The 26185-nt window shown below is 31.7% G+C and overlaps 1 protein-coding gene across 1 annotated transcript; it reads left to right on the plus strand.

The window, feature by feature from the left end:
• The first annotated feature begins 6 nt into the window (after positions 1-6).
• On the plus strand, positions 7-1566 carry LOC111396297 (adenylate isopentenyltransferase-like). The gene has a single exon (XM_023022687.1). It carries the CDS (start codon positions 318-320, stop codon positions 1344-1346), a length of 1029 nt encoding a protein of 342 aa, XP_022878455.1. The 5' UTR covers positions 7-317; the 3' UTR covers positions 1347-1566.
• The last annotated feature ends 24619 nt before the right edge of the window (positions 1567-26185 follow it).

A 26185-nucleotide genomic window follows, 5' to 3' on the forward strand; every position in this document is an offset into this window, starting at 1 on the left:
TTAGGGCGTGAGACTGATGAATAAGAAAAACGAATGCATTAATGATCAAGGTGTTGATGAGGAAGAGAATAAAAGAGGGAAAGAATACACAGAGCAGGTGAATATTCAAGAAGAAGATGAACTGCTGATGACGAGGCATCAAAAATGGCGATTTTCTGATCAATATTGCCACGCCATTCTCATAACAAACAACTAATCTGTACCAAACCTCCATCCATCACTCTCCTTGATCAGGTACCACTTGTACGATCAATTCACCACTACAAAAAATATAAATATACTTCTCTCTCTCTCCACACATACAATTTCTGTTCCTTATGAGAAGATTAATATTTTTGCCAACAACTCATCACTTTCCCTACAAAAACCACAGCACTCTTCTATGTCCCTCCGTTTCGAAAAAAGGTCCCAGGTGGGCTCATATGACCACCACTACAACAGCCGCCGCTGGAACTCGCCGGAATAAGAAGATAGTGGTGATATTAGGAGCCACGGGCTCTGGTAAATCAAAGCTTTCTGTAGACTTAGCCTCCAGATTTTTCACTTCATCGGAGATCATCAACTCTGATAAAATCCAAGTCTATAATGGCCTTGACATCACGACCAACAAAATCCCTTTGCATGAGCGAGAAAACGTACCCCACCATCTTCTTGGCGAGTTCCACCCCTCCAACTCACACCCCGATTTCACCCCCTCCGACTATCGATCACACTGTGCGGCTACCATTTCGAAGATTCTATCCCGCCAGCATATACCCATTATCGCCGGTGGGTCGAACTCGTTCATCTACGCACTTCTGGCTGAAAAATTCAGTCCCGAAATAGACGTGTTCAGCGAGTCAGACTCGATCAACTCAGTTATTTGTAAACAGGTTCGTTACAACTGTTGTTTTGTCTGGGTAGATGTTTCTTTACCCGTTTTGAATCAGTATTTAGTCAAGCGAGTCGACGATATGCTTGACTCGGGGATGTTTGAGGAGTTGGCAGATTATTTCAATGACCCCGATTCTGACTCAGTGAGTCAATCCGGATTAAAAAATGCCATTGGAATACCGGAGTTCGCGAGATATTTTAATAGATTTAAAAATAAAGCAGTTACTGAGTTGGAAAATAGGCTGGCGTACGAGGAGGCAGTGAAGGCAGTCAAGGACAACACGTGTCAACTGGCTAAAAGACAACTGGGGAAGATCCTACGGCTGAGGGACGCAGCCGGGTGGGACCTGAAGAGAATAGACGCCACGGCGGCGTTCACGGCGAAGCTGGCAGGCAAAAGGGTGGAGGATATTTGGGAAAGAGAGGTGGTGGAACCAAGCGTGAAGATTGTGAAGCGGTTCTTGATGGAGTAGGTTTTCCAGCTCACTCGTAACAATCCCCCTATTCTCTCTCTTGTTTGTTAGAGTTTAATTTTCACTTTTTTTTGGGTTGACAATTACTTATTTTGTTTTTGTTTCTGTGAAAATCCTTTACACCGTTGGTTTTCTAGGAGGAGACCAATTTTGAAGAATTAGATTAGGCCGCTATGAGAAATTGTGATACTTTTTGAGATAAAGAAAATTACGAACGACATATTTTTCTTTCTTTGTTAAAAGTCGTATTAGACTGAAGTTATTTGTGCATCCATCCCAAAAATTGCATTGGAAATTAATAATTCTTTTATAGGGGTTATTGGGAGAACAGCACAAGCATAAAATTTGAAGAGTATTCTAATCTGAAGGTGAAACAGTGTAAATAATATGAGAATTTTGAGGTTTGTACACTTTTTTCTACAATGGTACAAAATTGGCCTTTTCTTGTTGCAGCAAAAATACATGTTCTTAACGATTTAACAAAGGCTGCAGTAAAGAATGTCCACAACCTTCCATCATTCTCGGTTCTCCACTAATTTTCTATTACAAATTAAGAAGAAATTAAAACCAATCAAATGCGTGATATTACACTGAGTCCCCATTTGGTTATGATTTTTCACCTCAAAAAATTATTTTTTTTATCGTTATTTAACGTGTTCAGCCGTCATTTTTTTCAAGTTATCACTCACAGGTGAGACTTACTTTTTTCTTTAACAGTCAAAAAAATAATTTTCATAATTACTATTGAACAAGTCCTAAAATTACCATACCTAAAGCTAACATCCCTTATAACTACTACAAGTTTGAATCGCACTTGACTATCCTGACGTGTTTATGTTATTTTTTCTCAATTCAATCACGATTAAGTTATCTTACACGATATGTTTTCATTTCAAATTTGAGTAATTGATGGTTTCAGATACGAGTGCGCCATTTCCAGACTATAAAAACCTGTTTTCACAACATATTATTTATCTTGTGACTACCTTAGGGACAGTAAATGCAATTGTGACATTTGAAATAGAAGGTGGTCCTCATTCTCCTATATATACATATTTGCCATGCAGTCTTTTTGATCTGCAAAAACTGAAAATTTCGAAGATACCTTAATTTATGGAAAGTCCATTCTCCTCGTTGTCATGTCAAAATAACTGTGCCAAGGACTTTCTGTCATTTTTGTCATCAAAATCGTGGCCTTGTGTATATGGAGTAATTAATTAGAATTATAAAGGATTGATGGTCGGATCATAGTACTTGTTTGGTAAAGATTTTGATAATTGTCTTCTTGATCGTTAAAGATAAAGTGGATCCTACCTATGAAAGAAAAATTCAAAAATGACGACTTTAATAATGAAATAACAATAAAAAAATTGATTTTAATTAACTTTTTAGCTATACAAAAAAAGCTCTGTTTAAAAGAGTTTTATTTTGCAGGCTAAGTTCGAGATTGAAATGATTTATATAAACATGAAAATTGTATTTTTTATATTATCCAATAAATCCTAGTAATTAACTAGTTGTGTTTATCAAGTAGACTAGTACGACTACAATAATATGCTTATTTAAATTGTAGTCACCTTGTGGTTTATCAAGTTAAAATAGTTAAGACAAGTGATTGTGAATGTTAAAACTGAATATTAGAAAATAATTAAAGGCCTGTTAACCGCCCATGATGTTAAATGATGTATATACAATCTTTATTTTGTGTGGTCTGCAAATGTTATCTCTTTTGTAAGGATACAACCATAAGAAGTTAAGCCTTCTCTTAATTAATTTGAGATAGTTAATTGATTGGATAAAATTTGAAAGACACNTGTAAGGATACAACCATAAGAAGTTAAGCCTTCTCTTAATTAATTTGAGATAGTTAATTGATTGGATAAAATTTGAAAGACACATGTCACTTCAAGCAGTTGACATGGACAAATTCACGTCAATTTTGATTATTTAAGAAGTGACGTATTGATAAAAAGGGGACTTCATATAATCAATCACATTCGTAAAAACTATAGCAAGTGTGAAAAACTCCTTAAAATATGACTTTGAAAAATTGTGATCCTCTAAGCACCGTTTGGCCCCCATTAAATTTTATTCCGTTACATTTCATTTTTTGTCTCTTATATTCAACTACACAAACTTTCATAAAATATGGGAGCCAAATGGTGGCTTAGTATACTTTTACATATTTATTAGGTACTACTAGACAAATTTCGATTCACTACAAAGAATGTGTTTTGATCTATAAGAAGAATCACTCATCTTCCCTGTAAGTCTTTCTCTTTACCATAGCTAAAATTCTGCTGATTTATCCCAGTGTCACATAGTAAAACACTCCAGTGTCAAGTATATTTTCACAAGCAACAACCCAATTTATCGAGGTCCATATGAATCAAATATCAAAAACAATAAACTATGCTCGACATCACTTTAACATTCTTGTAATGCTTTATATTTGCAAGTGAGAAGGTGGTGATCATGTATAATTTAATTAATTTGTTCAGTGTAAAAGTGGATGAAGAAAAAAAATTGATTCCATCTCTCTTTGGCGATGAAGACTTCTCTCTATTTCTTTATACATTTTTTATTGCTCAAGAATAAGATTTTGACAACATATATCTCAGAATCTTATGTATATCAGATGCAATAATCAATAGTATTGTTTCATTTTGTTTTGTTTTGTTTTGTTTGGAGATAATATATCTTGTACGGACATATCTTTATATATAGTTATTCACATAAAGCGATTCACTTGTGGATTTAGATTTTTCGAATCCAAATGTAAAATTACTTTGGATGATTGGAAGATCGCCTTATAAATATAAGAGCTTCTTTAAGATATTTTTAAATCCAAAAAGTTCTTTATTTCCGAATGTCAATACGTAAAAATAAGCTTTAAAAGGTTCTTTATTTTAACTTTTCAAATAGAGAGTAAGACTTGGTCTTTTAAATTTGGACAATCATGCTACTCAAATAGGGGATTTTGATAGTATTAATAGACAGCACTCGACGTGCATTCATTGTTAGATAGAAAAAAAATAGTTAATCACAATTCACCATGTCGTGTCTGTCAACTTTCCTTATCAAAAATCCCTATTCGAGTAGCTTAATTCAAATTTGGAAGGGCCAAACTTACTCTCTATTCTTAGTTTATAATGATTACGTTTAACAAGTTACAAAATATAATATTTCACTTCTTAAATTATTTAAATCAAATTTGAATTGATTCATCATTGACATATAAAAGATTATTTAAAGATGATGAAAAATCAATGAGTATTCTTTGAAAAAATAAAATGAAGAATCAAAGTGATTAAATAAAATATTTTTTTTTAGGGTACTCTTAATTATACATAAGATGGTATTTATTATTATGAAGGGCTCTTTGAGATGCTGTAATTATATGTCTTCAATATTTTATGCACATAACTATTATACTATTTAGAATAATGCTAATCAAATAGGGACAAGGACATGTATTGTGTTGGCAACACCTGTGTGGCTAAGTTTTTTTTTTTTTAATTGTTATTATTTTTTCAATGATATTGCGACACGTGTTCTATTGTTTTTGGTTTCTATCACTAAGCCTACTTGTGTAGCATGACTGTACTACTTATCATCTTTCATGGGTCGGTTGAGTATAGCTAAGTATGTTAAATGGGTTGAGTCGAATTGCTTGACTATCGAGCCAACTCGAACTTGCATGTGGGACAAGTAGCTCAGTTCACAAAATTTCAGCTTGGTTTGCCCTATTAAGGGGCGAGTCAAGCAGTTGCCTGACACTCACGACTCTTTTTAACTAAAAATTGCATTTTCACTCTCCAAAGTATAATGAGGATGTAGAATTTTAAGGAAATGATCAAAAGTAAAAAAATTATTTGTTAAAAAGAACTACAAAGTTGTAAAAACACAGAAAGGTTGAGACCCGCTACAATATTTAGCCGAAATTAAAATAGTAAATGATCAAATTTTAGTTTTGCATTTTTTTTTTAAAATAACAAGTGAAATAATACAATTTGATAAAGAATAAAGAAACAAAATATACTTACAATACTATCTTAGTATTCTACAATTGGATATCTCAAAAACGTTTGAAGACCACTTTCATGTTCTTTGTAGTACGCAATTACATTCGTTTGAAAATGAAGATTACGAGCTAGATGTTGAAAGCTACTTATTGAACTGGTATAGTAATAGTAATAGTAATAGTAATACTAAATAATTTATGAAATTAGAAAATTTTCAATTAAACAATTAGGATAATAATGAGAGCAAAAGTTGTGTGATGAGACCAGAAGTTGTGTGAAAATTGAAGACAGCGGCACTGCCTTTTAATAGGCAAAATCATCATGCAAAAAATTTGAAATGTCAAGAAGAGGGTTTTCAAAAATTCGGTTTTGAATTTTTAGACAGCTAGAGCCCGACTGCTGAAATGACACCATTGTTGCAGAAAATTCAGCATCAGTAGACAAATTCAACAAATTTACTGTATTTGTGCAGGCCTAGATGGGTAGCTTTAACTTGTATTAGCAGACGAGTGACTCGCACGAGAATCCCTAGCTCAGCGGGTGTCCGCAATTCACCTCATATCCGAATAGCCTGTCTAGCTTGTTAGCGGGGCGGGCGACAGCTCGCTCCACTTAATTTTTTTTTCATACATTGGAACAAGACAAGTATCTTTTGGTCTTATCAATTGTTTGAATATATGTTAATCAAGGTTGGTACAATCTTAATTTTGAATTAAATCGATGAATAATTCTTACGAATTGAAATATTGACTCAAATTGAGGATCATAAGACTATCAAATTTAATTATCAAAGACATAAATAAATGTCTAAATATTTTTAAAAATTAATTATCTAAAATATTAAGACATAGATAAATGTTTTTAATAACAAATTAAGTGTTGAACCAAAAATCAAGTCCACATTTTGAGCTAAAATCTAAATCAAAGTATACTTTTATTTCAGTTCATTTTCAAAATCAAATTTTCAAATTCAATTAATTTTTATGACAAATTTATCAACACAAGTCATAAGGAATATTTATATTAATTATTCACAACCATAAATAAATAAAAATCAAAACATTATGAGCTCAGAAACCAAGCCTATGTCTACAACTGATTTTCAACAAGCAAGAAACTAAAAAACAAAACAGAGTACATATTGTTTTAAAAAAGAGAAATGCAAATGAAACATTTTTAAAATGATTAAAGAAAAGGTAAAAGAAAATAGTTAAAAAAATATGAATAACAAATGAATGCTATCAAAGATTTTTCTAAGAATAATAACGCTTGTACATTAAAGTGTATATCCCTCTCACATGAGAGGGGATCCACAATGATTAAAAAATTCGTGGACCCCCTCTCATGTGAGGGGTTGTACACTATAACTCTAGTGTACATGTAGTATCTCTCTTTTTTTAATAAACGGTAAAGACCGAAAGATAGCAAATTTCGTATAAGGGGTATCTTCTATCTTTTGCCATTTTGTTTTGGGAAAATTGCAGCAGAGGCCCCAAACCTTTAAAACATTAGCAGACTTTTCCCAAACCTTTAATTTGTTGCAACCGTTACCCCAAACCTTTCGAAACGTTGCAGCGGAGGCCCTTTTGGACGGAATATGTCTAATTTTCCGTCAGTTGACTGAGGAACTCAACTTTGACCATATTTTTAATATTTTTGAAAGGGTAAAACAGTAACTTTCCATTTATTATATTAAAATAAGTTAGAAATTAAAATTAAAAAAAATAAATAAGAAATTTAAAAAAATTCTATTGTCTTCTTCCTGCAATTTCCCCCACCCCCATTCTCTCTCTCTCTCTCTCTCTCCTCTTCTCTTCTCTTTATCTCAAGTTCACAAAATGGAGAAGTTTGTTGCAAGCACGGAGCAGTTGTATCAAGAGCTTGAAGTATTGGCAGAGCTCGACCAGAATCTGAGGCAAATGAAGGCTGGTGTTGATATGGGCCAAGTGAATTTATTTAGGTTTCAGCGAAAGGTAGTGTGACAATGTTTGGAAGTGAAGAATCTTTAGGAGACGACTCCTTGGTTATAATATATGATTATGTTGTTCGGCTGCATTTGAGATCCCCATTTACGATTTTTGAGAGAATCAAACATCTATATAGAACAAATAAGATTGGAAAATTTAAGGACCATAATCAGAATGAAAAAAAAAATTCTGATCTAGAAATTTGAGGACAATAATCTTATGCAATTGTTAGTTTATACATCTAAAAACAAGTTGTATAGGTCATTTTCTGATCTGGGACAGGTCACCATTTTTAGAAAAGGAGAGCTTTAGATTCTCTGAATTCGAAAATTAAAAGCAACAAAAAAATGGGTTCTCCAAAGCATATTCCAATTGATGGTATGGTGGTTTATGGGATAGGAAGAATTGGTTCTGACACTCTAGAAATGGTGCTGAAGCAGATTCAGCTGGTGGCACAATCTCCGACAGCCAGCATGGGTGTTGCAGGGTGGGGGTGGGGTGGGAGAAAGAAGACCATGGAATTTTTTTCTTATTTCTTTTTTTTATTTTAATTTCTAACTTATTTTAATATAATAAATGAAAAGTTACTATTTTACCCTTTCAAAAATATTAAAAATATGGTCAAAGTCAAATTTCTTAGTCAACTGACGGAAAATTAGACAGATTCTGTCCAAAAGGACCTCTACTGCAACATTTCGAAAGGTTTGGGGTGACGATTGCAACAAATTAAAGGTTTGAAAAAAGTCTACTAATGTTTTAAAGGTTTGGGGCCTCTGCTACAATTTTCCCTTTTGTTTTACTTTGTTTCCACTAAAGTTCTAAGTATCCAATGACACAACCTACTTAATGTCAGATTTCCTGTCCCAAATTGGGTGGATTTTTTTGGAAAAATACTGTTTCCACATGATTTTGTTGAAAAATATTATTTCCTTTATTTCACATTATTCTTTATATTATTTCCATTTTAATGATATTTTTAGGGTTTGGTATGTCCATATAAATATGTGGCTCTTCATTCAATTTAGGTAAAACTTTATTGTTGAATTCTTGTATTCTCTCCACATATTATTTTTAATAAAATATCGATTCCTCTATTAATCTCTCTTCAATTTATTTACTTTAATCTTGTGTTCCTCATTGTGATCATACATATTTCATATTGTTCATTAATTTCAATTATTGCATCGCCTCCAGTCCAACAAGTGGTATCAGAGTTAGATTGTAGGTTCTTCGTGATTTGATTGGAAATTTTATAGAGATGACTACATTAAAATATGATATTCTGTTGCTGAATCGCAATTAAAGATTTTCGCTATGACAAGTAAAGATGATGGCTGTATTGATGAAGATGGATTTAGACGATGATTTGCTGGGTTTTGATCAGATGCCAGCAAATTGGACAACGGAAGAGAAACAATGAAAAGACATGAAGGCTTTATCGCAGATTCATCTTCACCTTTCCAATAACATTCTGTAGGACGTATTAAAGGAGAAAACGATGGTTGCTTTGTGGTTGAAATTGGAGCAATTGTACATGACCAAAAGTCTTACCACCAAACTGCTTGTAAAGCGGGATGTTGTATTCCCATTGCATGATAGAAGGAGGATCGCTAGAAGATCACCTGGCTGTGTTCAAGGAAATCGTCTTAGATTTAGAAAACATTGGAGGTCAAGTATGATGAGGATGATTTGGCCTTGATCCTGCTGTGCTCGCTGCCCGCTTCTTATTCGTCATTTCATGACATGATTCTGTATACTCGTGACACACTCACCGACGATGATGTGGACGATGCTCCATTCTCAAAGGAGAAAAATGAAGCATCTGATTGAAGCTACATTTAGGGATGAGGAAGCTCTGATATCTCATAGTGATCGACGGAAGGGTAGATGGAGTGTAAACTTCAGCATTTTGTATTGATTCTACTATAGGAGCATATGACACGCTAAGAAGGATTGCGATAAGTTGCAGGCTAAAGATAACTTAACTACAAATCATTGGAGGCAATCATGTAATTCGGACGAGACCAATATTGTTGACGATTTTTTGGATGGCGGAGATGTGGTGTTGGCCGTATCTAACATAGAGTCGAAGCCTGACGATGAGTGGATTCTGGATTCAGCATGCATATTCCATATGTGTCCCAATCGGGCTTGTTTGAAACATATGAGGCGGTTAAGCAAGGTGAGATTGTCATGAGAAACAATCAATCTTGCTAGGTTGCTGGAATCAGTCGGGTCAGATTGAGGTTGTAGGATGTGACAGTCAGAATACTTGACAGGTTCGACATATTCCAGATTTGAAAAAGAATCTCACCTCCCCGAGTACTTAGACTTAAAGGGGTATAAGTTCTTTGGTGGAGGTGGAATCTTGAAGGTCCAAAGAGGTGTTCGAGTTGTATTAGAGTGACGAAAAAATTCTCAATTGTATATCTTGCAAGGGCATGCAGAACCTGTTAGGAAATATCTGGACAAGTTTGGTACCGTGGTGGAAATTTAATTTGGTACAGTACTTCTTATGATAGGTTCTGAGTTGGTTCAGAACATTGCTAGGAAAAGTGTTGGTGATTTCGCTTTGTCACAAATTTTAACGGATACACTATGTTCGAATGCTAGAGTTGGATCCATTGAGCATAGGTACAATGTTGGAGATGTTTGTAATGCTTTCGAGATCTTTGAATGTGACAGTTCTAGCAAGGGGTTTGTAATAAGGCATTTTGTGTGGATTTTGCTACAGGGTGTGCTTTGATCTTGTTTGGTCAATGTTAATTCCTTATTAGAATTTTGGAAACTTGGGGTTAGGGTTCAGGTGTCACTTGTGGATGCCAGACAAAGAATGATATTTTTCATAAGGTGGAGAATTTTGGTTACTGTTTAGCTTGATTATTTCGATGCAATCGGACTTATTTTTTCATTTGGAAAAATTTTTGAACTTTGTTCGTTGCGTTGGGATTTGAGTCAAGGTGAAGATTGTTAGATTTGTGCCCCAAATTATGATGGATTTTTTTGAAAAATATTGTTTCCTTATTTTCATGTGTTTTTATTGGAAAATATTGTTTCCTTATTTTCACGTAATTTTATTGAAAAATATTATTTTCTTTATTTCACATTATTTTTTATATTATTTCTATCTTTATGATATTTTTAGGGTTTGATATGTCTCTATAAGTATGTGACTTTTCATTTAGTTTAGGTGAAGCTTTATACTGAATTCTTGTATTCTCTTCACATATTATCTTTAAAAAAACATCGATTCCTCCGTTAATCTTTCTTTACTTTTCTTACTTTAATTGTGTTTTCTTCATTGTGATAATACATTTTCATATGGTTCATTAATCTAAATTCGTGCATCACCTTCGGATCCAATACTTAATCCATTAAAGAGTAACTTAAGAAAACTTTATAATGATGAAAAAATGGAGGATTGTAAGAATTGGCAAGGATAATTGAAATTAGTAACATAGTCGTTAGATTTTAAAATTTTAAGATCTTACATCATGTTTGAAACATTTTATCATTTCAGATCGTAGAATCATAAAATTCGAATTCAGAATTTAATAACCATGATGTTAATGATATATTTAAATAAATAAAATTTTCATATTTATAAATAAGTTTATTAAGATTATGGGTTTCATCTTAAAATGTCACCCTTGTAAAGAAAAGTATCCAAAACTCTTATATATTGTTTTATATTTCGATATTCACCGTATATGTGTCCCTTGCAAGATTGTGTTAAGAGAAGTACACAAACCCTTACATGTTAATCCATATTTCGGTACTTAACCAATGTGAAATTTATTGTTTAATATGTCATCATAAGATGGTGGCTCAGTGGCTCATTATCAAGAATTGTGATTCCAAATTAAAATGTCATCCTTGTTAAGAGTTATAACTCAAGTCCTTGAATATTGGTCAATATTTCTATATTCAATCAACATAGAATTTATTTCTCAACATGCCCAAAAGATAGTATTAAATGAGAAGTCCAAACTCTTATATAATAATCTATATTTGATACTCAACTAGTGTGAGATTAATTTAAAAATTAATATGTCATGCACGATGGTAGTTCATTTGAGTTGCGTGGGTCTTGATATAATATTAAGACTTGAAGTTCCATATTAAAATGTCAGCTTGGTTAACCCAATTTCTTATATATTGTTCTATATTTATGAATTCAATTAATTTGAGATTTATCCCTTAACAGAGGTAAACTTTAATTAGGTAACATGGTTTAGAAAAATAATTTACACGTGATAATGGTTAGCAATACGAAATGTGACATTTCGATAAAAATTTATCAAAGAAACTAAAGTCGATTGAGAATCTGTTAAAACAACAGTCCCTTTATAAAAGTTTTTGACCAACAAAAAGAAAAATTGTAACCACATAATTCCATTAGGTGGGAAAATCATGCAAACTCTCCCCAAAATTTAATGCCTTAATTTGACTTGTAAGAAAATAGTAATTGAATTGTTTTAACAGTTGGGGAGAGTAGTCAGATTACCAATCGTGGGGCAAAAGCTCCAACTTTCAAGTCCTAGCTTCCGGAATCTATCGTCCAAATTATAGAAACTTCTGCAGAGCCCTTTCGAAGAGTCACTTTCCAATAATCAATATACATCACATTATATAGTACATTGCAATTGATAAATTATGTTACACATTTAATTTTATGTGTAATGTTGTTTATTTTTATTGCGAAGACATATTTGGTATTGGATCTTGGGGTTCATTTTAAAAAAAAAAAATCAATCTTGTCAAAATGAATAGACCAAGTTCTTGTATGTCGCTATTAATTTCTACTTGATCGATATGAGATTTACCCTCAAAATGCTTAGTAAAATGATGGCACTTTTGAGCAATTAATTCTTTTAATTCAAATGCTTGTTTGCGTTTAATGGGCATTATTATCATATTAGACTACGAAATTGCATTTTAGAAGGTCAATCCTTATTGAAGAAGTAGCACGGCTTTATATCTTAACATTTGAAAACTTAACAAATAAAAATATGTAATAAATTTTGTCTATTGTTCTATTCGAACAATGTATAAAATGTCTTTTTCCTTTCGTTTTGGTTCCCTTTAAAATTGATGATCACTTTCATTGAAAAGGAAACCTACAATGCACAATTCATAGGAAATGAATGTGCTTTGAAACTGTAATGCATCAGTTCTCCAGCTCATATTTATTCATGAAGAATGGAGATATTCTCCTTTGTATTAAACACGGGCATTATTTTTTTACGGTTTTGTTAAAATTAACCAACTTAATTTTTTATTTTAAAGAGCCAAACTTTATAATTATTCATCACAAAATCTTTATTTTAATTGTTTAAGAGCATCTTTGAAATACTCTTTATTTATAAAGAACATCTTATATATAATAGAGAGCATTTTTAAATTTCGAGAGTAAATAATTTTACACATTCCAACAATAATCATTATTTTGGCTCTTCATTTTGCCTTTCTTACAAAAATAAAAATAAAAATAAATACTGATTTTTCTCATATTGGTGTATTGATATTTATGCCTTATTAAGAGCCTGTTTGGGAGTGATTTTGAGAATTGATTTTTTGACCGTTAGGAGAAAAGTGGAGTCCATTTGTGAAAGAAGAAGTCAAATATGACGGCTGAAATAGTAAAATAACGGTCAAAAAATTAATTTTTTGGGTGAAAAAACCGGGCCCAAACAGGCCCTAAATGCAATCATTATTGCTTAAGAATAGAGCTAGATAGAAATTTGAACTCACTCTCTATTTTAAAAAATAAAAATAGCTCTTGAAACTTATTTTAAACATTAACTCTCAAAAGTAAATAGTATTTTATGTTTAAAGAGTCTCCTGAATATGAGTGAGTATGATTACATTTGGCTACATTTAGGGAGCCAAACTTGTCCTATATTTGTGTTTTATTATAATTAATTTAATGAAATAATAAGTTTCAATGCTCCACTACTTAAATTATTCATATTACATTGAATTTTTTATTATCGACATCTAAAAAAATATATTTACTAAAAAATAAAGGAAAAATAATAATTTTTTGTTAGGAAAAGCAAAAAAAAAAAAAAAAAAAAAAAATTTTTTTTTAGAAAAAAAAAAAAAAAAAAAAAAAAAAAAAAAAAACTTGTTGGGGTTTACAAAAAAATACTCTTTAAATTTAAAAATGCTTTCTTTATATGACCAATATGTCTTAATAATAAAGAATGATTTTAAAACTTACATTTAAGTTCCAAGAGGCTCTCCAAACTTTTTAAAATTTATAAATACTGCATTCGATAAGTTACAAATACCAATACTCTATTTTTTAAAATATTTGAATTAATTGACAATTGATATGTAAAAAAATGTTAAAAGGATTAGAAGAATTAATAAATGTTTCTTGAAAAAAAGTATAATGAGAGCAAAAGCAGAAAAATATTATTGGAATGGATAAAAAATTTACTCTCTAAAGTTTAAAGATGCACATTTTTATATATAAGGTGCTCTTTGTAAATAGAAAATCTGTTGAAACTCCCTTATGGGTTTGGTAAAATAAATTGACATGAAAACGTGAATACATGATTAAATAGGCAAGCAAAATTGTTTTAATAGTTCTCTAACTAGTTTACACAGTACAAATTTATATAAAAGACAGTGTTCTCAAGATTTTGATATATTTTATGTGTAATCTTAGAACATCTTTAAAAAACTCTTTAAACATGAGATACTTTATATTTTAAAGAGGCAATCTTTAAAACATAAACTAAACACCGATATTTAGAAGATCATTTCCGTATATATATATATATATTCCCTTCGTTCTTTGCCTTTCTGATTAAGTTGTTGCATTTGGGAGAGTAGAATGTTAATATAAAATTGATTACACTAATGATGTGAATAACTGAGAAATGTGGACCCAATGGCGCATGCCCAACAAACCTACATTGTTAATCTAGTTTTTCTCAACTTGGACATGCTTGTTTCATAGGAATTTTTTTAGCCATTTTATACACCCGCACATAAAAATTAAAAAAAAAAAAATATGCAAATGCGTGTGTGTGTACCAATGTAGTTTTAAAAAATGATGAAATGATGAGCCAAAATGGTAAGATCCCAATGAGAATAGCCAAAGACAAAAATATAGAAAAAAGAGTTAATGAGTGCTTTGGCAGCTTCTTGTCTCCAACAACATATTATATACAAACAATTGATCATCCATGGATACTCCCAAACAAATATTTAAATATCTATTCGTTATTATATTTAATTTAATTCCAAGTTATGAAATTCAAATGAGTTGGTTCGGTTTGTTAAATTTGAATGAATTAGAAGTAAGTTGACGGCTTTAGCATGAGTTTTTTAATGTCTGTAAATTTAATGACTCGATCTTTCATTATTGTAATACTTGTATCTTTGGTGCCCACTATTCATGGTATTAATCCTTATCTTGAATTATCGAGTTAAAGCGCACATTTCAAAATTTCGCTTTTAATACAAGTTAATGGAACTTGAACATTGTATATTTTAATAGAAAATTGTCACTCAATATGATAAATATATATAAAAAATAATGGTATCAGCATGATCAAGAAATGCAGCAACTATTCCAGCCTTTGAAGGAGTCAGCCCGCGTGCGGTTCCTTTTGCGCATGATCCTATATATTTTAACATATGCATGCCAACCTCAAATGCCCTCTATTCTTTACACATATAAGCACATTTTGCAAGTATAATTGGTGTGGGTAATTGTACCCTACCAAGAACAAAATAGTACAATTAGCTTATTTTTTGCTTGGACTGTTGTGACCATTTACAAGCACAATGAGGGGAATGCACTTTGGGTATTTCAATGTTGAACATTTTTATATGTAATATAATTGTTGATCATTCCTTCAAGTGGCTATCCCATTTGACTAATTATTGAGTTGGGACAGCTAATAATCTTCTGTTTGCTTCTGCTTTGAGTTAAGTATAATTCATTCCACTTGACTGCATTAATGGAAGAGTCTCTTCATTTTCTATTGCTGGTGAAGTTAATTGTTAAAATAGTTTGGTACATATGAAAGAACTCTCTATGTTCAACACTATTTAGTAAAGAGCATTTGTTTATTTAAAAAGTCCAGAATGAAAAAGGAAATGCATAGTTAAACTGAAATGGAAATGCATAGTTTTGGTTCTCTTCAAATTATTTATTTATACATTTCGTACATTAGTTTAGACAAAAGGGAATAAAAATGGAGTTTGAAGACAATTCTTTTTATATCTTTGTCTATTCCTCTTTGAACCAAACAAATAAAACATTTGAATGAAAAGTGTCAAATGATTTTTATTTTATGGAAGTTTTATGTAAGGTATTGTCACCACTTTGCCTAAAAGTCACAGTCAATGACACAAATACAATTTGTATCGTTAGTTTAGACAAAAGGAAATAAAAATGGAGTCTAAAGACAATTCTTTTTATATCTTTATCTATTCCTCTTTGAGCCAAACAAATAAAATATTTGAATGAAAAGTGTCAAATGATTTTTATTTAATGGAAGTTTTCTATAAGGTATTGTCACCACTTTGCCTAAAAATCATAGTCAATGACACAAATAAAATTCACCATATATCATTCAGCAACAAGTCTGAGAATTCACCCCCAAGCCTAGTCCATCAGGCCGGCCCTTCCCCGTTTCACGCATTTTTTGCGTTATCTCGATACTTTACGCGATGCTCCAGAGATCTCCAATTATGATGGATGTATGGTTTGTCATAGCTTTGTCTAAGCTATTATTGTGTTAGATAATTTCTATTATTGTTCTACGTCGTTGTGTTAGATAATTTCTTCAACTATAACAAGAAATTTAGTAACACTCGGGGAAAAGTAACCTGATTCAGCGTGTAAAAATTAAAAAAATAAAACCAATATCAAACCAGGCCAACACAACTTCAAGACAATGCACATAGGAATCTCCAGGAGCCTAATCTTCTTATTCTATATATTATCTCTTTAAATTATTATTAAATTGTATACATATTAATTATTTTGAACCTCTAATTTATTAGGGGAATATGTATTTTTAAACCCAAATTTACCAAATTCAATTATATCTCTTCTTTGCTACTATCCTTATTTTCTGTATTTCATTCCGGTACTAGCTGATGAAAGTGGGCCTCACTGCCTAAAAATTGTGTCCGAAAAGGTAAGATCTAGACGTGAAGCGCTATGTTTGTGACAACAGAATTAATACATGTTTGAGCACAATTTTTTGGAAATAATATATTTTTGAATAGTATTTTGATAGAGAATGTATGATTAAAAATAATGAAATATTTTATATTTACGTATAATAAATTTTATTAAAGATTGTGTGATCAAAAAGAAGATAGAGAAAAATGTATTTTGTAAAAAAACGAAAATCAAACAAGGGCTTAATAGAGATGGCTGGACAAAATCGTGGTAGCTTATGGTGGCTATTGTTGGTGTTTGGAAATGGTGGCTGTTTCACTATGATTTGGTGGTTAATTTGATTCAGTTTGTTACATACAACATTGTATGTTGTATATATATTTTTGGCACAAAATAACATGTAATCTGCAAAATAACAACAACAACAATAATAATAAAATAAAAATCGGCATTATTGGCGATGGAAGACGAAGGTGGTGTTAGGGTTTGGAATGGGGGCAGCACATATTATTCCCTCAAAGAATAGGGGAACCCATACGTTATTCTCTATTTTATAGTATTATGCTTGACTTTTATTTTTTACTTGTTTCTTATTTGATTGGTTGCATTGAGAAGTGATGGAGGTGACGGAAGGTGGCATTAATGAAGGTAAGAAATGGGGCAAAATAAGATAATATATAATAGTAATACGATAACACATGTCATCATGTAATAAATCATTGTGTTATTCTATAAATAAAAAATAAATAACACAAGTAAATAAGAACATATAAGATGTAAGATAAGTGATGGTGGAAAAAAATGTTGGAGGACTACATGATTTTAAGATTTAGGATGGATCTACACATTAAAACATGTTGAAACGATAACACATATGCTACCATGCATATCATATAACAAGGAATGCAATGACACATATATAATATATTAACACTATAAGTAATGTAGTGATAACTTAAAAATGTTGTTTTCTAAATTACATTAGAAAGTAAGATAGTAACATATGTTACTCTAACATGTACCCTGTTCATTCTTTTTAATGAAGTATTGATTTTAAATGGAAAATAGTCATTTAGAAGGAGGTAGATTGTAAAATATTAATTTTCAATGAAAATGGGTATTTTGGGGGAAAAAAATTTAGAATGTGTATTTTTAAACATTTTGGAGAAAGGTAGGGTAGATTAGAGGTTATCCCTGAGAACTGGTCTTAGGCCCTTCATAGGAGTGCATTCTAAACCGGTGGAGCAATAAATTCCATTTGAAGCTGTGAATTTAAAATTGCAGTCTAAAGACAACTAGTAGTAGTTAGGGGCAGAGCCAAGAAAATATTCAAAGGTGGACTACAAATTAAAATTTTTAAATAAGTTCACGCTATAAGAGATCAAGTTTGGAAGAGTACGCTAATTACATTCATAACAAATAGTATTAGACCCTCAGTGAAATACAAGTTTAGATTCTCATTCTAAGATGTCTCACTAGATATTCATATTTTTTCTTGCGAAAAATAAAATTGACCCTCACCTTAGAAAATATAATCTGATAAAAGTATAATAAACATAGACAAATAATATATATCCAACAATAAAGAAACAATATATATATATAATTACAAAATTTATCCATGTTTATATATATATATATATATATATATATATAATCTTATTATTTATAAATAAATAAGTTCTTTTAAATATTTTTTTATTATAAGATTAAATATGAAGTAAGTTACTTATTTTCAATTTTGTGGTCAAAATAAGTAAATTTCTTTCTTATGAGTATATTCATATATGAAAATATTTTTAAAACTAAAATTTTAATTACTTTAAGCTTGGCCAAACATTTAGTGTCTCTGATTATTAAAATAAGTAATTTATTTTAGCTCTAATCAATACAATTTTATTCATTATAAAAGGTTATATATAATTATAAGTAAAATATGCATTAAATAAAAAAATTATTTGGCAATAAAATTGTACACATTTCATTAATACCATAAAAGAATAGTTGGATAATTGGATTTGAGGTTGGAACATAATATGAAGTTGGGCTAGAAATAGTTATTTGGACCAATTTACTAAAATTCCTCCCTTATTACCATGTGGGTTGGGGGCAGGGGCTAAGCTATAGCCAAGCCCAGCCCACTGCTAGATCCGCCACTAGTAGTAGTGATATATTTTCTAAACAAATCATCTTCTATATTCTCTAAAATCAGAAGCTAGTACAAACTAAAGAGAATAGTTACAAAGTATATGTACATTTGTCAAGTATTTGTCTCTAGTGGTGCTCTATTCTAAATCCAAATTGTGATTTAGAATATAAATTGTGATTTAAATATTCTAAATGGTCGAAAAACTCTTCAATGGAGTGCAAATTACATTTTTTTTTACATTTTCAATGGAGTGCAAATTATATTTTTTTGCAGAAAATGAAAAAAAAATGTAAATTTACATCTTTTTTAGATCCCCCAAAAAAATTTGGATTTAAATCTACCAGATTGTAAATGAGAATGTAAAAGTGATTTTGAAGGTAAATTGATTTTAAATGGAAAATAGTCATTTAGAAGGAGGTAAATTGTAAAATATTAATTTTTAATGAAAAATGGGTATTTTGGGGGGGAAAAAATTTAGATTATCCCTGACAATTGGTCTTAGACCCTTAATCGACCAACAAATAGTGCATATTCATAGGAGTGCATTATAAATCGGTTGAGCAATAAATTCCATTTTAAACTGTGAATTTAAAGTTGCAGTCTAAACACAAGTAGTAGTAGTGACATATTTTCTAAACAAATCATCTTTTATACTCTCTAAAATCAGAAGATAGTACAAAGTAATGAGATAGTTACAAAGTATATGCACGATTGTCAAGTATTTGTTGAGGTGATTTGACGGCAATGGACGATGTCAAATAAAGAAAAAAAATGTAAAAACTTAGAGCATCTCCCATTGTGCTCAATAATAAATCTAAATTGTGATTTAAATCTTCAAAATGATCGAAAAACTCTTCAATAGAGAGATGCAAAGGAAATGCAAATTACATTTTTTTTCGCAGAAAACGTAAATTTACATCTTTTTTAGATCCACGAAAGGCAAAATAACTACCAACCCACTTGCACCCAATTTTTTAGATCTTTCCATTAAAGTAGAATTTGGATTTAAATCCACGAGATTGTAAATGAGAATGTAAAATTGATTTTAGAGATGTCAATTTACACCATCATTGGAGATACTCTTGTTCATTGTATTATGTTTATTCAAAGTCGAACCAAAGATGCCCTAAAAAGTTGCTGCAAAGCACATATTCAATTTGAATTAACCTTAATCAATTATCAAATTAATGCATCTTCAGTAGTACTTAACGAAGAGAACTAACATTTTTGTTTGTTACGCGTCCACGGAACGCACCTCAAATTAATGGGCTGTCCAATCATTAGGATATTGCCGAAGCTGACCTATTGGTACTTTCGGGGGAATAAATCTAATTGGGCCTAAACACGAATTATAATTGGGCTGGACTCTATTTTGTGCATGCTGGACTAGGGCCCAGCTCAGGATAAAATTTCCAGCCCAAATGTTTTGATTTCCTGCTATGGCTGCCATAATCCCTGGCCTTTCATTAATAAGCCAAAATTTTGTTAACGTTGTAAATACTATTTTTGAATGATTATTTTATCTCTAAGGTCTTAATTATATTCCGTAAATATGAAATATTGATTCTCAATAAAACACACTCGAGTTTTGACCATCTTTATTTTCTTCTTATTTTATTACTCTCTCAATTTTATTACATCATTAGCATGAGATAACTCTTTAGATCATAATAGAAATTAAATATGTCATCTCGTATAACTAACTTTTTCCAATTGGGATGGTAACTGTGAGTAGTGATGCTTCTGTCTGAGTTCCAAATTAACTTCCATTATCGAGTGAGCTTCCTTTATTTTTATTTTTAAATAATTTTTTTTTCTTTTTTGTCTCAGTCGCATTTGTGTCTCTCTCCCCCTCAAAAAATCATGTGAATGTGATGTTTTATTCATGTTTTCATGTTATATAATGTATGGTATTAATTATGGGTAAATTTATTAACACCTCAATTTTTGTTAACTACACTACATTTTTATTACAATGCATGTCCCTACATTTTTCTTATTTTTACACTTTGGTTCTCACAATTTATTTATTTATTTTTTTTTATTTTTTTTGGGAATTATCATCAACCTTCTATTAATTTTGACATCTTGTCTATAGAGATGAATTTCATCCAAAATATTTGGTATGAGAGCCAAAAAGACATATTTCTCTCCAGCTTTTTAAATAATCCAAAATATTTGTCCATCTTTTCAATGTACATTGGTAGAATATTTGGATGAAAATTGCGATTAAAGAAAAAATATGTTAATTAATTGAAAGTTAAGAATGAATTCGACGCGAAAAATATTGAGAACATAAAAGTAAAAGTGAGCAAATATTGAAACCTTCATTGTAAATAAAATTTGGTGCAGTTATAAAAAAAATGTTGTCGGAATCTCATTACCCATTAATTATTTGGTTAAGCAATTTTGAAAACTCTAAAGTTATGTTTTCTAAAGTTATAAAAAAGGTTGAATCTCAACCTTAAGGGTCCCTCACCACCCCTGTCCTAGAGCATCGTGAGAGAGGTAAATCGTAGGTTATGCCTCTAAGGGTATAGGGTGGAAGGCTGCTTGTATACGTGCACTTACCCAAGAGCCAAATACATATTTTAGGATTCAAACCCTTGACACGGCAGCCTCAAGCAAAGTTGGATTTCTCCACCCTCCCCTTTTACCATTTGAAGATGTGCCCTAGGGGCTGTTTTCTAAAGTTATATTTGCATGGATACTAGTTATTTTCTTGAAAGATCATTTTCTTTCTTTCTTTCTTAATCAAGATGTATAATACATATATTAAGGGTGATTAGCACAAACGTCATTACCTTCATTTTAGACATTTTCACCTCCATCTTCACATTTCATTGTGAAAAAAGGTCATTTTCATCCAATTTCTTAATAAAAATGTAAAATACCAAATATACATTTCGATTTAAATAAAACAAAAAAGAAAAGAAAAGAACTAATTAAACAAAAATTGCAATTGTATTCCCAAACTCTTTAAAAAAAATTGCAAATGAATTCAAATAAATTATTAAAAGGATAATTAACACAAAACATCATTAATTTTCAATATTATTGTACAAAATGTCCATATCTTTCAATTTTTGACATTTTCACTCTTATTTTTATATTACATTAAGAAAATCATCATTTCATCCGTTTTATCAATTAAAAACTATAGAATGTTAAATATATCCTCATATTTAAATAAAACAAAAAAATAAAGAACAAATAGCAAATATATTCCTAAATTTTTCAAAAGAGTACAAATTCCAAATAAATAATAAAAAAATAGGGTGAAAAAAATTAATTTCCCAGCTGATTTTCTCATCTTTGACATGGAGGAAGATAATGATGTCCCACCAATATTGGGTTGACCGTTTTTAGCTGTAGGAAGGGCTTTTATTGATGTTTAGAAATGTCATCTTATTTTGAGACTTAGCGAGGAGTAGATTTCATTTAATGTCTTCTAAGCCATAAAATTCTCTATTAAGTCAGACAACTGCTTTTAGAAATATATGGTTGAAAAGGTGGTCCAAGACATATTTCTGCTACACAACCCGTCAAATGCATATGAAGCATGCATTGCACATTCTCAATCTACTAACTCCAGTTTTCTTGAGGTTGAGATATGTGCAAGGTTTTTTGAAACTAACCCACCATATACGCATAAACGTCACTTTTTGAGGAGTTGGGAATTGGTCCTATAAAGCCACTACCATCTATTTAACAACATTTTAAGTTAAAACTTACGCAACTACCGCCACATCTCTGTTATACTTATTTGGGTGAGTCATCTACACTTTTAGTAATTATTTCGAATTCAGTCAGCAAAGTGGATAAGAAAAACTACTTTGGGTATTTAGGGATATTAAAACAGCTATTGGGTGGTCTATTACAGATATTAAAAGGATTAGCTCTTCACTATGTATGCATAAGATCCTCGTGGAGAATAATTTTTTTACCAATTGTAATGGTCAACGAAGACTAAATTCAAACATGAAAGAGATGGTCAGGGCTAAGGTATTGAAACTTCTAGACACAGGTATTATCTACCCAATATGAGACAGTATATTAATCAATTCAGTTTAGGTTGTGCTGAAATGGGTGGTATCACAGTGGTGCAAAATGATAAAAACGAATTAATTCCACCAGAACTGTTATAGGATGGAGAGTTTGAATCAATTATCGCAAACTCAATGCTGCTACTCGGAAGGACCCCTTTTCCCTTCCATTTATCGATTAGATGTTTAAAAGACTGGTAGGGCATTCTTACTAGTGTTTCCTTGACGACTACTCTGGATATAATCAGATCTTAGTAGTTCCCGATGATCAGAAAAAGACCATTTTCACATGTCCCTACAGTATTTTTGCTTACTGTAGGATGTCATTGGGCTATGCAATGCACCTACCACCTTTCAACGCTGTATGATGGCGATCTTCTCAGACATAGTCGAAAAATTCATAGAAATCTTCATAGATGACTTCTCGATGTTTGGATTTTCTTTCGACAAATGTTTGAGCATTTGAGCTAGATATTAAATTGGAAAAAATGTCACTTCATGGTACAAGAGGAAATTGTATTGGGACACTGGATTTCAGCGAAAAGAATTGAGGTAGACAGAGCAAAAATTCATGTTATCGAGAAACTATCACCATCAATGTCGGTTAAAAGTATTCGTAAATTTCTTGAACATCCTAGGTATTATAGAAAATTTATAAAGGATTTCTCAAAGATCACAAAGTCCCTGTGTAACCTGCTAGTTAAGGATGTTATTTTTTACTTCTCCGATGAATGCTTATTAAATTTCAACACCTTAAAAGAGAAGCTAATCTCATCACCAGTAATCATTGCACTGAATTGGAGTTTTTTGTTCAAGTTAATGTGTGAGCAAGTAATTACATTGTGGGGCCATATTGGGATAGCGTAAGAACAAAATATTTTGTATAATCTATTATGCAAGCAAAACCAAACCTTGAACGACGCACAACTCAACTATGCCACTACTGAGAAGGAACATCTAACTGTGGTTTACGCACTTGACAAATTTCTATCATATCTTGTAGGATCAAAGGTCATAGTCTACCCGGATCATGTTGTCTTAAACTACTCGATGACAAAGAAGGATGCTAAATCAAGACACATCCGTTGGGTATTATTCCTACAAGAATTTGAACTGGAGATTAGGGACAAGAAGGGAAGTGAAAATTCGGTAGCTTGAACAATTATTTCGACTTGAGCCTAGACAGCAGATGAGTTAGTAGAGATAAATGAGATTTTCCCAAATGAGCAGATGTTTTAGTATGAAAGAGACATCTTTATATGTTGATATTGTAAATTATTTGGCTAGGTCTATCATTCCACCGATTATTCAAGTCATTAAAAAAAGAAATTTTTCGCTGACTTGAAATATTATTTTTGGGAAGATTACATTATCTACAGACGAGGGACATATAAGATTATTCAACGATATGTGCCTCAAATACTGGAGCAACATCACCCATCTGCATATGCAGGGCACTTTGGAGCATCAAAGACAGCTGCTAAAATTCTACAGTCGAGGTTCTATTGGCCTTTACCATTTTAGGATGCTTTTGAGTTTGGGAAGAGGTGTAACAAATTCCAACGCACTAGAAATATTTCGAGGAGGAATGAGATGACCCTAAATAGCATTCTTGAGGTGGAACTCTTTAATGTGTGGGAGAATTGGCTGTATGGGACCTTTTCCTCCATCGCTCTCAAATCATTATATTCTAGTTATAGTTGATTATGTCTCTAAATAGGCAGAAGCTATGGCATTGCCAACCAACGATGCAAAGATAGTGATTGAATTCCTAAATAAGTACATTTTCACCCGTTGTGGCACTCTTTGAGCTATCATAAGTGATGGGGGAGACATTTTTGTAATCGTTAATTTGAGTCCTTTTATCTAAATATAGCATCTAACGCCATGTAGCTACTTCTTATTTCTCTCAAACTAGCGGTTAAGTTGAAATCTCCAATTGAGAAATAAAACGAATACTTCGTGTAACAGTACTTCTTCCAAAAAGGATTGATCTATGAAACTTGACGACGCTTTGTGGACATGCAGGACAGCTTTCAAAATATCGATAGGCATGTCTCCTTATCGCTTGATTTTTGGGAAGGCGTGCCATTTGTCAGTTAAGTTGGAGCACTGAGCTTACTGGACAGTCAAAAACTTAAATTTTGATTTGAAAGCAGCTGAGGAAAAAAGGGTACTTCAAATAAATGAAATGGACGAGTTTCATCAAGAAGCTTATGAATATGTAGAGAAGAAAGTTTGAGGTAGGGCAAAAAGTCTGTTATACAATTCTAAACTCAAGCTTTTTCCTGGAAAGTTGAGGTTAAGGTGGTCTATCCATACACAGTTACCAAGGTATTTCCATATGAGGCTGTAGAGATCACTCACGAAAGCGATGGAACTTTTAAAGTTATGGACACTGATTGAAGTCCTACTAGAGCGGTGAATTCTCAAAAGAAAAGTCCATCATTCATCTCAGAACATCGAAGTGATTCAACCATGGTAAAGTCAAGTTATAGACTATTAACTAGTACTTGTTGGAAAGCAACCCAACATTTATTTCCTTTTATTTATTCTGCTTTGTGCATTAGATTAGGAATTTTTGGTTTTCTATCATTTGAAGTAGTTTAGGTCATCGTTCATCCATTTAGGTCACAAAGAGTCTATTATTGATCCAAACTAGTTTTAAATGTGTTATGCATGAGTTATGAGGTATTAAAATCATGCTTAGCTGATTCAGTATTAAAATCGTGCATTTCAAGGTAAAAGATGTTTTTCTAAGCCTTCCTGGATCAATAAGTGTTTTCAAGTTTAAAAGTGGTTTTCAAACTGAATTCATGGTATACATGCACCCCCATGTAATTTAAAATAAGTGTTTTCATAACTGATTTCAAGTTTAAAAGTGGTTTTCAAACCGATTTCATGGTATACACGCACCCCATGTAATTTAAAATATATTTTGACAAGTTTCGGGGCAACGGAAAGCCGGGCTGAGTTCGTGTATAGAAATTGAGATTCTAGTGAAATTTGACCAAAAATGAGTTCTTGAAGAGTTGATAAGTTTAACAACTTTTCCATGTTGCATGCACTCATTACACTAAGTTAAACTAGTGGGGCACGAAAATTGCGATCAAGAAGTTGGGAACAGTCAAGTAATTGAAAATTTTGAACCAAGGCAACTTCCACCTTCTAGTAATATATGCGACTGCATAGACTCATTGTGGTGCGGTCGCACCATAGATATTAGAAGTTAATTTCGACACTTCATGATGTTCTATGCGACCATACCAAACTACTCTATGCGGTTGCATAGAGCACCTTAGCAATCTTTTTTAAAAGACAAGTAACACACACACACACAAAATACACTCAAAACTCTAAAATGCACGACACTTACACATGCAAATAATTCTTTCACTTCACACATGGTACGCAACACACTTTCATTTCAACACACACGCACATGATTTGATATTACTTGTTTCGCTCATCAAATTTCACTACAACAAAGGATTG

Source organism: Olea europaea, chromosome 6, assembly GCF_002742605.1.
Source record: "Olea europaea var. sylvestris chromosome 6, O_europaea_v1, whole genome shotgun sequence".
NCBI classification, from domain to species: Eukaryota; Viridiplantae; Streptophyta; class Magnoliopsida; order Lamiales; family Oleaceae; genus Olea; species Olea europaea.